The sequence below is a fragment of the Equus quagga genome, unplaced genomic scaffold, assembly GCF_021613505.1.
Source record: "Equus quagga isolate Etosha38 unplaced genomic scaffold, UCLA_HA_Equagga_1.0 73442_RagTag, whole genome shotgun sequence".
Classification (NCBI taxonomy): Eukaryota; Metazoa; Chordata; class Mammalia; order Perissodactyla; family Equidae; genus Equus; species Equus quagga.
In genome coordinates, this window is record NW_025802777.1 from 10574 (window position 1) to 22142 (window position 11569).

The 11569-nt window shown below is 51.0% G+C and overlaps 1 protein-coding gene across 1 annotated transcript in view; it reads left to right on the forward strand.

Annotated features, from left to right (window-relative positions):
* The first annotated feature begins 1016 nt into the window (after window positions 1–1016).
* The window catches only part of LOC124234288 (thrombospondin-type laminin G domain and EAR repeat-containing protein-like), a 67450-nt gene continuing 56897 nt past the window's right edge, over window positions 1017–11569 (forward strand). The window contains exons 1-2 of the mRNA XM_046651571.1: window positions 1017–1157; window positions 5230–5450. Coding sequence (XP_046507527.1) covers window positions 1127–1157; window positions 5230–5450 — 252 coding nt within the window. The 5' untranslated portion in view covers window positions 1017–1126. The remainder of the gene's footprint in view (window positions 1158–5229; window positions 5451–11569) is intronic.

An 11569-nucleotide genomic window follows, 5' to 3' on the forward strand; every position in this document is an offset into this window, starting at 1 on the left:
TCAGATGGTTGATTTGATATTTTTCTTCTTCGCGAATGGCAGCATTTAGTCCTATAAGGTTCCCCGGCTCCCCCTCCTTTCTCTGCGTCCCACCATCCTCTCTGTGCCGACGGTCCTGCCCATAACCTGAAGCTTTGAATGAGCAGGTCTGGTTCCGACTCCATTATTCCTGGATCCAGGACACATGTTCTAAGGGTAACAGAGTCGATGAGGACTCACACGCAGTGGGGTTTCAAGGCAGGTGCTAAGTGGTTGGACTTTCACATCCTGCAACCGGAGGCTGTTGCAGCTGGAATCTGCTGTACGTGTTTTCACTCGCCAGGAGGACGTGAGGTAAGGGCACGCAGAAAGCTGGCCGGATCGCAGGGATAATCATGCCTGGCAGGAGAGAGCGTGCTTTCATTGCAGAGGTCCCCTGGGGGCAGGGACTTCCCCTGCTTCTTCACCTCCCCCCCACCCCCCACCACCCAGCTCCTGGCAGAGGAGAGCAGCAGGAGGCATCTGGGATCAGAGGAGGTGCATTCTGTGGGTGGGACCCTGAGGGTAGCTGAGCATCCTGTGCTGGAAGAGCTCGGATCAAGCCCCTGTCCCTGTGCCAGCCCTGCAGCCCGCATGATGCACGCACTGTCTTTCGCCTCCAGAACGTCTGCGTGCCCAGCGAGGCCAGGCGATTGGTGAACCTAATGGACGACATTCAAGAAAGACGAGAAAAGGTTCCAGTTTGAGCTGGCAAGCGTGGGGCCAGAAGATGGACTCGTTCCTGCTCTGTGTGTGGACCTCTCTGCGTCAGCTCTGGGGCACCCCTGCATGCCCTATTGCCTATTTACGTAAAGTGAGCTTAACATCAGCTGTTTTCAGCCACATGGATCTTACTCAAGAGAGCCTGCTCAGCCAGCCCTGGCAGCCTGCCCTCCTGCAGGCGCAGATCCTCCTGCAAACTCAGGCGGGAGTTAAAAATTGACCTAAAAAGTGGCCCAGTACAGGGGTGACTGCGTCATGAGGGATGGGCAGTCCATTTCCCATCTAGTCATTGCGAGGCAGTCCATTCTGGGGGAGCAACTTCTACTTGCCAGACAATACTTCCAGTCCCTCCCACAGCCCTACAAGAAAGGGGGTACCATCTCCCATGGCTGATGAGGAGACCGAGCCTCCGAGAGGTCAGTTACAGAGGCTGGGGACACTGCGGGTCCCAGGAGAGGCGTCCGTCCTTGCTGTACCCTCTGCTTGGCCCTCTGGACAATGTCGTGCACTCTGAGAGCCCTTGACTCCAAGGAGCTAAGGCGGACTTTGGAGGATGATTGAAGGAGTGGTTGTGTGCGGATTTAAAAGCGTGGATGTGTATGAAGAGCTGAGCCTGTGCCGGCCCAGGGAGCTCTCTGTTGCGCGTTTGCTGGGATATTGTTGGTGTCGCTGCTGTTTCAATGCCTCTGTGGCTGTAGTGGCCTGGTCACCATGTTGCCTTTGGCTTTCCAGGCTGTGGACGTACCCACGCTCCAGCCCCAGAAAGCCCAGCGGTCCATTCAAAGCCCAGCGGGCCGCGCTTTTTCCACATCCCTTGACTTCCTTTAAAACAAGTCAAGAAAAGCAGCTTTGAACACGTAAAGGGAACATAAGTCGTTTTCCCATTTATGCTGCATCATCACATTTTTTTCCTATTTCCATTTTTAACCAGTATAATAGGAGGAAAGTGCTGTCTTGCTGCTGTTTTAGTTGGCACTTCTCTGACTCACATTGACTCGAGCGTTTCATGATGTCTGTGAACCCTTTGGGTTTATTCTCTTGGAGTTTGCCTGCTTTTTTTGAGAATTGCTGTTACATTTTCCTTGTTGGTTTTCGGGGCCTCCCTGCCCCTTCTGTCCCGGGTCAGTTTCACACATGGCAAACTGTTTCCCATTCTGTCCTGTGAACTTTGGCACTGCCCACAGTGTCCCTCCTGAGCGGAACTTCTTGTTTTGATGTGAGCAAATGTACCAGCTTCTTCCTGACAGTTTCTGTTTATTGAGAAATCTCCTCCACCCCGATGTCACCAAGACAGCCCCTGATTCCTCCCTCTAACTCGCAAGTTTTGCCTTTCACCCCTCCTGGAGTTGAGGATGATGTGTCCTGTTCAGGAAGGATCGGCTTGAGTTTTCTCCCACGGAAACCCGGCTTTCCCATCACCATCCGCTGATCAGTCCATCCTCCCCATTGATCCACATGGCACCTGGACCACTCACCTGAGGGTCTCTCTCTGAGCTCTCGCATCTCTTCTCATCATTGGTCCCTCTGCCTCTTCTTGGGCCCAAACTGGGCTGTTTTGTTACTGTGGCTGTATAGTCAGTCTCACTGTCCCGTAGGGCAATTCTTATAATACCCTACCCTAAATTCTGGGTTATGAACTATTCCTGGCTCCTGGCACAGAATTTAAATCAACGAAATCCACAGAGTAAAGAGGATTTTCTTAGCCATTACTTCTTTCTCTCTTCTCACCCCCAGCAGAGGAACCCCTTCCAGAGCCCGTCTAAACTGTGGCCGGGTGTCCACCTAGCTGGGGGCCTGTGGCTCACCCCTGCACTTGCAGCGAAGACCTTGGCTCCTCCAGAACAACCTCCGTCTTCGTGGGCTCCAGTGCAGATAACCTTCCCAGGGGACAATTCGGGGCACGAGGAGCCTGGCTGCTGGCCAAAAATCCGTAGGCGGTCACTAAGGCTTCGCCCGCAGGCCACGGGAGGAAGCTGTCCCGTCCGCCATGCTTGGGGCACAGGCAGGGCCCTGCTGTCCTGGAGGGAGCTGCATCACTACTCTGGCCCACGGCCACGGTCCTACTACATCCGCGCTCCCAGCCCCACACCTCCTTTCAGAGGCCTCCTTGTGGGGGCTTGAGGACACTCATCCAACACTGACTCAGTATCTAGGGCCGTTCCACGCCTAGCCCGTCTTCCTCGTCCATCCCCTTCCACCCCATCCAATCGCAGGAGGCTTCTGTCCTGGGGCTCCATCTGTGTGGCCCCCACCACGCCCCCCCGTGGGGCAGGAGGGAAGGGGGCCCACGCCTCCTTGGATTCTGGCTTCTCGCTTATACCATTGTAGTAGGTAACTGAGGCCTTCACGGTCCTTCTGTTTGGGCTTGCTGCTGTAAACCTGGCAGGTCAGCTCTTTGTCCAGCTCGGCTGGACCCCTGGCAGGGGGGAGTCACCACGCTCCCACTTCACAGACAAGGAAACTGAGGCTCAGAGAGGTTCCGTGCGTCGGTTGTGGGCCGGATCTCAAGATCTTGAGGTCCACTGTGTAGCCAGCTCTGAGTTAATCTGTTTGTGGCTACCACGGCCCCTCTGCTAAAGTGGAAGTAACTTGAGGGCGACAACTATTGATTTCTGAACTGCCACTTCAGGAAGCCTTGGTGGAATACAGGAAGGCCACCCAGAGGAGAACCAGCAGAGGCCGTTTATTCAGAGCGGCTGTGGCACGGCGTCCGCAGCCATCACCTGAGTTTGGCAGAGACTCAGGCAAGCAGGGGAGGGCACAGCTTATGGTGGAAGAAAGGAAGGCTCAGCTGTGCCCCAGTGGAGGCTGCGGTGGCTCGCTACAAGCTGGGCATCCTGTGCGATGGGTTAGGGAGCATATCTGGCTTTTCTGGTTGGTGCTGAATTGGAAGTGGGGACACAGATCAGGGAAGCTGTCAGTCACTGGCCAAGTCCTGGCCGTTCTGGGCCGATGGCCGCAGAGGCTGTGGTCCGGCTTCCCCAGCTGCTCGCTGCAAAGGCTGAGGGTCAGTGTTCGCTCCACACGCACCTGGCTTGGCCATTGTCCTTTATATACTCAGTCTCTCAGTGTGAATACAATAGGTGCTAATGGATCTGTGTCGAATTGACTAGAATTAATTGGCAGGACTGTATCACTTGCCTGTGTCTGAGTGTCCAGAGAGAGCTCTGACTTTCCTGGACTCAGTGCCTCCCCCATTCCTGCAACCGGCAGGAACTTTTCCGAGAAGGTACAAAACTCGCCGTGTCTGGGGGCCGGCCCCATGGCTGAGTGGTTAAGTTCGTGCGCTCCGCTGCGGCGGCCCAGGGTTTCGCCGGTTCGGATCCTGGGTGCGGACATGGCACTGCTCATCAGGCCACATTGAGGCGGTGTCCCACATGCCACAACTAGAAGGACCTGCAACTAGGATATACAACTATGTACTGAGGGGGATTTGGGGAGAAAAAGCAGGAAAAAAAAAAACATTGGCAACAGTTGTTAGCTCAGGTGCCAATCTTTAAAAAAAAAAAAACTCGCCTTGTCTGTTAACCTGGAGACCCCTCCCCTTGTGCGTGTAGCCAAGGCAAAGATAGAGAAGCGCATGCACGTGGACTGAATATGCGTCACAGCCAAGACTGTCCGTGTCTGCGAGGATCGGGGTGGAAGCAGGAACAAGCTGTTTAACTAAACAACGGAGGGAGAGGCTCACACTGGGATTAGCTGAATTCGGGGCCCCCCCCCCCCTGTTAATGCGCCCTAATTGCCTGTGCCCGGGGCTCGGCCAGGCCCGGGTGTGTTCTGGGAGCCAGGCAGCCTGCCTGGTGGTGGACTCACGTTTCCTAATGAGGGGGCCACAGCTAAATCCCAGAGGGGCCAGCCCACCGCCAGGCAGGGCCCATGTACCCTCTGTCTCTCGGAGCTTTGGGGGTGAATTTAGGGTGCACAGTGCTTACTTAGAGCCCTGTGCTCCCCAGGGGCCCCGACCAGGCACGACTCCACAGGACGTGGAACCCGACCTGCACGCCGTGGCCAGCCGGAGGCTTGGGTCTGGTCAGGCTCCTCAGCACAGACTTGCCCCCAACCCCCGAGATGCCAGAATTTTCCCTACAGTCAATCTGGGACCCTCCCACAACATGCACAGCTGCCTCCGGGGTGGTCCCTGCCCTTGACATCCGGATGCTTTAGAGGATGCAGACCCTTCTGAGTAGGAGTGTTTCCCTCTCGCTCTGTGGGCGGCTTATTTTACAGCACGTGTTCTTTCCAGAAGCAATGCAGTCTCCCCACACTGGGCTTTTCTGTTCTCAGAGGCAGAAGAGATGAGTCAGGGGCAGGCCCCGGTGGGTCATTAACTCTCGGTGACTCCATTTCCCCAGGTTAAATGGGGGGTCATCGTGATACTGCTTGGAGGGGCTTTGCGAGGCTGCTGTGACATGTCGAGACCAGAACCTGCCACTCCCGGGGGCCCCGTAACAGACCTGGCGTAACCCCCCTGTGATTTCCTTGACACAGACCTGCGCCCCCTGGACATCCTGGCAGAGGCAGTCCCTCCGGACAGCGCTGCGGGCGGAGTCAGGGTGACTCGGGTTCAAGGTGTGCGAGGACTCCAGCTCTCGGCCGCCAGCCCCCACGCCATGAGCTTCCCTGCGTCGAGGATTTTCGTCAGATGCGACCTCTTCCCTGAAGAATTTTCCATCGTTGTCACCTTGAAAGTTCCCAATCTTCCCCCAAAGGTCAGTGATGCTTTTTATCTTCGTGTTAGAATGGCCTGATTTTCCTTGCGATGTTCTCAGTGCTAGAGCGTGCAAAGGGCACGGCTGACTCAGGTTGCGGCGAGACACCGGCCAAGGTCTCCTAGGGTGTCTTTGGGATCAAGAGCGGCCGGCCTTGATAGGTAGTGAGGTCCCCATCACTGCGAGTGTGCAGGCAGGGTCTGTGTGACCATTTGCCGGCAGTTTATACTGGTAATTCCTGCAATTATAGTTTTGCTGGTGTGCTAATCTGTCGGAGGCTAGGGACATGCTTAGAGTTTTTAGTTTGACATCCTTTAGTGGGAAAGGTAAACAATAAAATAACAAAAGCATACCTGTTGGGGTCTGTTTGCCTGTGACTTGCAGCCCCATGCACCCCAGGCCCAGCTCTCATTCTCATCCTCCCCGACTAGGCTGCGAGCTTCCCGGAAGGTGAGGCCCGGTGGCGGCTGCCGCCTTTCCCTGTGGATTCGAGTTCAATGCACTTCACAGTGTGCAGCAAACTCCTCATGTTTCCAAGTCAGAGTCCTCCGCTCTCCCCAGCCGACCGTGCTTCTCCGTGTTGGTTTTCTCTGATGAGTGCGATGCCGCCCCCATAGTTCCCGTTGACGTCCAGTTCATGGAACCGCTCTCCTTTCCTGCCATCAATCCGCTGTCAGACCCAGCTGCTGTCTCCAATTCCAGTCATTGCATTTTTCAGTTCCTATAATTTCCATTTTCTTCTTTTTTATATAAACTCCAGTTCTCGGGTTGAAGTCTTTGTCTTGTCAGCGACTTTCCTGCTCGTGGCTCCCATATCTGAATGGAACCACTCCATTCGACCGACGACTCCAGTATGCGGGCCGCCTGGAGGATGGCTCTGCTGTCTCTTTTATCTATTTTCCATCACGCTCAGTAATTTTTTAACAGTTTTATTGAGCTATGATTCACATACCGTACAATTCACCTCTTTAAAGTGCACAATTCAATGATGCTTAGTTTATTCAACGGACACATGCAACCCTCACCACGGTCCATTTAGGGCGTGTTCATCACCGCAGAAAGAAACCCCGTGCTCGTTAGCTCTCAGCCCCACCCCCAGCGCCAAGCAACAACCCATTTACTTTCCGTATCTGTGGTTTGCCTATTCTGGACATTTCCTATAAATGGAATCAGGTAATACATGGTCTTTGTGGCTGGCTTTTCTTACGTGGTGTGTTTTCAAGCTTCATCCGTGTTGGAGTGCACATCAGTACTTCACTCCTTTCTGTGGTGGAATCATATTTGCCCGTGTGCATACACCACGTCTTGAGTATCCACTCATCAGTTGGTGCACATTGGGGTTGTTTCTACCTTTTGGCTATTGTGAATAATGCTGCTATAAACGTCCACGTACACATTTTTGTATGGACATATATTTTCATTTCTCATGGGTATATACTTAGGAGTGGAATTGCTGGGTCATAGGATAACTCTGTGATTAACTTTTGAGGAACCGCCAGACTGTTTTCCAAGGTAGATGCAGCATTTCCCATTCCCGCCAGCAGTGGGTGAGGGTTGTGATTTCTCCACATCCTCATCAACACTTGTTATTATCTGACTTTTTGATTCCCGCCATCCTCATGGGCATGAAGTGCTATCTCATTGTGGCTTTGATTTGCATTTCCCTGATGAATAATAATGTGTATTGTTTATGGGTGCATTGACCATTTGTGTATCTTCTTTGGAGAAATGTCTATTCAAGTCCTTTGCCCAGTTTTTAATTGGATTAGTTGCCTTTTTATTGTTGAGTTGTAAGAGTTCTTTATAAATTCTAGATATGTCTCTTATCACATATGCCATTTTCAAATATTTTCTCCCGTTCTGTGGGTTCTCTTTTTACTTTCTTGATAGTGTCCTTTGAGGGACAAAGCTTTAATTCTGATGACATCAGATTTATCTATTTTTTTCTTTTCTTACTTGTACTTTTATAGTCATATCTTAGACTCCAATGCCAAATCTAAGGTCATGAAGATTTACCCCAATGTCTTCTTCTACGAGTTTTATAGAATTAGCTCTTATATTTAGGTCTTTGATCCATTGGGATTACTTTTTGCATATGGTGTGAGGTAGGGTTCCAACCTTAATTCTTTTGCACGTGGATTTCCAGTCATCCCAGCACCATTTATTGAAGAGACTGTTCTTTTCCCATTGAATGGTCTTGGCACCTGGTTGAAATCAGTTGACCATAGATGTGTGTGTTTATTTCTGGACTTTTAATTCTATTCCACTAATAATTCCTGACATAGAACTCCCAAATCCCTTGGGATTTCCTGGGTGATAGGAGCATCTTTTGTTCTAATGAGGCAACTCTTGGTGAGCTTCAGGATGGAGGCTGGTCCCCAGAAAGATCAAACTTTGATTAGAAGCTTGGTACTTTCAGCCCCACCCCCTTCTCCAGAGAGGGGAGAGGGGCTGGAAATTGAGTTAATAATTGATCGTGCCTCCATGATGAAATCCCAAAAGTACTGGGTTTGGAGAGCTTCTGGGGTGGTGAACACATCCACCTGCCAGGATGGTGGTGCACGTTGACTCTATGGGGACAGAAGCACCTGCGCTTGGGACCCTCCCAGATCTCACCCTATGTATCTCTTCATATGGCTGTTTATCTGTAGCCTTTAAAATACCCTTCATAATAAATCACAATAATAAGTAAACTGTTTTTCTGGGTTCTGTGAGCCACTCTAGCAAATCATTGAACTGGAGGAGGGGGTCATGGGAACCTCTGATTTGTAGCCAAGTTGGGTGGAAGTTGTCGCTAACCTGGGAACTTGCTACTTGTGACTGGAGTCTGAAGTCAGGGAGCAGTCTCGTTGGACTGAGCTCTTAACCTGTGGGGTCTGACACTAACGCTAAGTAGTGTCACAATGGAATGGAATTGAATTGAATTGTAGGACACCCAGCTGGTGTTGGAGAATTGGTCAGTGTGGGAAAAAACCCACATCTGGTTTCAGAAGCATTATGTGTGAGAATGAAGGAAAATGCAGTGCATTTTTCCTAGGGATACATAAAACAAGGTTATGTATTGATTAGTTGATAAAAATGAGGCCAGAGACTCACAGGAACCTACCTCTTTATTTCTCCTAGGAGCAACAGGTCAGTATTTGCTAATTCCTTGTTTCTGGTGACTTTATATCACAAAATCACCACTAATAATGAGAATCAACTGTAGTTGGATTTATGCCTATTTTACTTTTTTGTTTCCTGTGTCTCCTGTCTTTTTTTTTTTTCTGCATTCCTCTAGTCTTCCTTTACTGCTTTTTGTTTGTTGCATTTAGTGAATATTTTCTAACATAACATTTTATTTTTTTAATGATTTTTTCACTATATTTTTTTGGTTTTCCCGTAGTGTTTGCTACAGGGTTTACCATATATTTATTTTAACTTATCAGAATCAACTTCTGATTTAAACTAACTCAATTCCAGTAAGATGTAAAAACACCACTCTTATATAATTCTATTACTTCTTGTCCTTTTTGTGGGCTTCTTTTTTATACATATTACATCTATAAATGTTAAAAACCCAACAGTATATTATTATAATTATGACAATATACTTTTATGACTTTAAAGAAGCTTAGAAAATAAAGGAAAGCAAGTATCTATTTGTAGCTTTTGTTACACTAACCTTCTTTTTTTCATTGCTGGCTCTCTTCTCTGTGGATCTGAGTTACCATCTGGAGTCATTTCCTTTGCCCAATACAGCTTTGCTCCTACATGCCTCCTTTGTGCCAATATTGTCAAATATATTACACGTGTATATTACGTTATAGGCCCAACAATACATTTTATACATATTCTTCTATACAATGGTTTTTTAAATCAGTTAAGAGAAGAAAGGAGAAAAATATGCATTTGCATTGTCTTTTGTAATTACATAATTATCTTTACTAGTGCTCTTTGTTTTTTCATGTGGATTAGAATTTCAGCCTAAAGAGCTCCCTTTAGTGTGTCTTCTTAGGTGAGCCTGCTAACATCAAATTGTCTCAGTTTTTATCTGTCTGGGAATGTCTTAATTTTGCCTTCGTTTTTGAAAGATAGTTGTGTCGGATATAGGATTTTTGGTGGACAGTTTTTTTCCTTTGAGCACTTCTGTAACGCCACCCCACTGCCTTCTGGTCTCGTTGTTTCTGGTGGGAAGTCAGCTGTTGATCTCACCAGGGTCCCTTGTGAGTGACTCATCGTTCTTCCCTTGCTGCTTTCAAGACTTTCCCCTTGTCTTTGACTGTCAGCATGTTCACTGCATCTCTTTGTGGATCTTTTGTGTGGATCTTATTTGGAGTTCATAGAGCTTGCCGGATGTGTAGATTAAAGTTCTGTTGTAAATTTGGAACGCTTTCAGCCATTCTTTCTTTGAAGTAATAATATTTCTCCCTTGTGGCCTGACTACCATGTAGTTCTCCAGCAGAGCCCCCCGCCCCACCCATCAGAAGTCAGTGAGGCCTCAAACCCTGAAGCCACAAGCCCCCATGGTGCCCTAGGCTAGTTTTGCAGAGCCCTGCAGCCCAGCGCTTCACCGAGACCCCTGCCCCTGCCCCTTCAGAGACTTGGCACAGTCCAGTGGCTGAAGAGTGAGGACACAAGAGGCCATGACCAGATGTTTCTCACCTGGTGACAGGCGTAGAACCGAGCACTGGGGCATAGGCTGCTACATGGTGTGCAGGTGTCTACATGGCAAGTCTCCATGGACAACCAGACCCTCTACTGTACACTTACTATGACAGTGTCCAGGAGCTGACAATAGAGGGTCAGGCTCACAGGCCACCACATCCTGATGCCCTTCTGCCTGTGGAGGGGGATTCTTGAGGGAGGAGACCTGTTCTGATCTGCATACAGGGGCTTCAGGAGCCCCCGAGGGCCCTGTTGCAAGTGATACCGTCTGGGCCATGAGAAAAGGAGGAGGGTATGAGCATGAAGTACTCTATCTGGGAAAGGGTTCTATAAAAGCTCAAGTTTCGATGAAGCAAAGGCACTTGCCCCTCACGGTCATTCCTACTGTGCTAGCCTGCGTCTGCATCCCTGGCTCTTCCTGTGAGCCAGTCTCTGCCCCCAGGAGGACACTTCTTTCTCACACCTGCCACGGCATGTGCTCCCAGTAGACCCCCAGCCCTTTAACTCCTCCCAGAGCCAGAGCATCCACCCACACAGTGCATCGTCAGACCTGTCCACACTGAACACATCTCCCTCTGCTCAAAGCCCAGATTCTGGGGCTGTCGCATCCTTACTCCTTCCTGGGGGCAGAAGTTCTGTTTACAAGAACAAACCCCCCATGGGATGGAGCAAAGGGCTGTTGCTTTCAGAAAATCACCTGATTGTTCCTGTTCCTGCAAAAGCGTTTCTACCGTCTTTCCTCTGGGGACAAACACGGCTCAGGAGAGCCCCACCTCCTCTCAGGAGCCTCACGTGGCATTCACAAACAGTGAACCAGTGCTGCTGAAGCACAGCACAATGCCAAACACCGACAAGGAAGGGAAGGCTTCACTAAGCCTGATGCCAGGACAACACACAACACAGAGGGGCATAAAAGCCGACAGCTCCAGACACCTCACACACACACACTCACACTCACACACACACTCCACCTCCTCTAGCCCCACCGCCCCACCATGGCCGCCTCCACCCTGTCCGTCTGCTCCAGCGACCTCAGCTATGGCAGCCGGATCGGCCAGCCAGGTTCCTGGGACTCCTGCCCTGAGTCCTCCTGGCAGGTAGATGATGGCCCAGAGAGCTGCTGCGAGCCCCCCTGCTGCGCCCCCAGCTGCTGCGCCCCAGCCCCCTGCCTGAGCCTCATCTGCACCCCCGCCAGCTGTGTGTGCAGCCCCTGCCAGTCAGCCTGCACCAGCTCCTGCACGCCCTCATGCTGCCAGCAGTCTAGCTGCCAGCCGTCCTGCTGCGCCTCCTCCTCCTGCCGGCAGGCCTGCTGCGTGCCCATCTGCTGCACCTCCGTCTGCTGCAAGCCCGTGTGCTGTGTGCCCATCTGCTCTGGGGCCTCCCCCTGCTCAGACTCCTCATGTTGCCAGCAGTCTAGCTGCCAGGCCTCCTGCTGCGCCTCCTCCTCCTGCCAGCAGGCCTGCTGTGAGCCC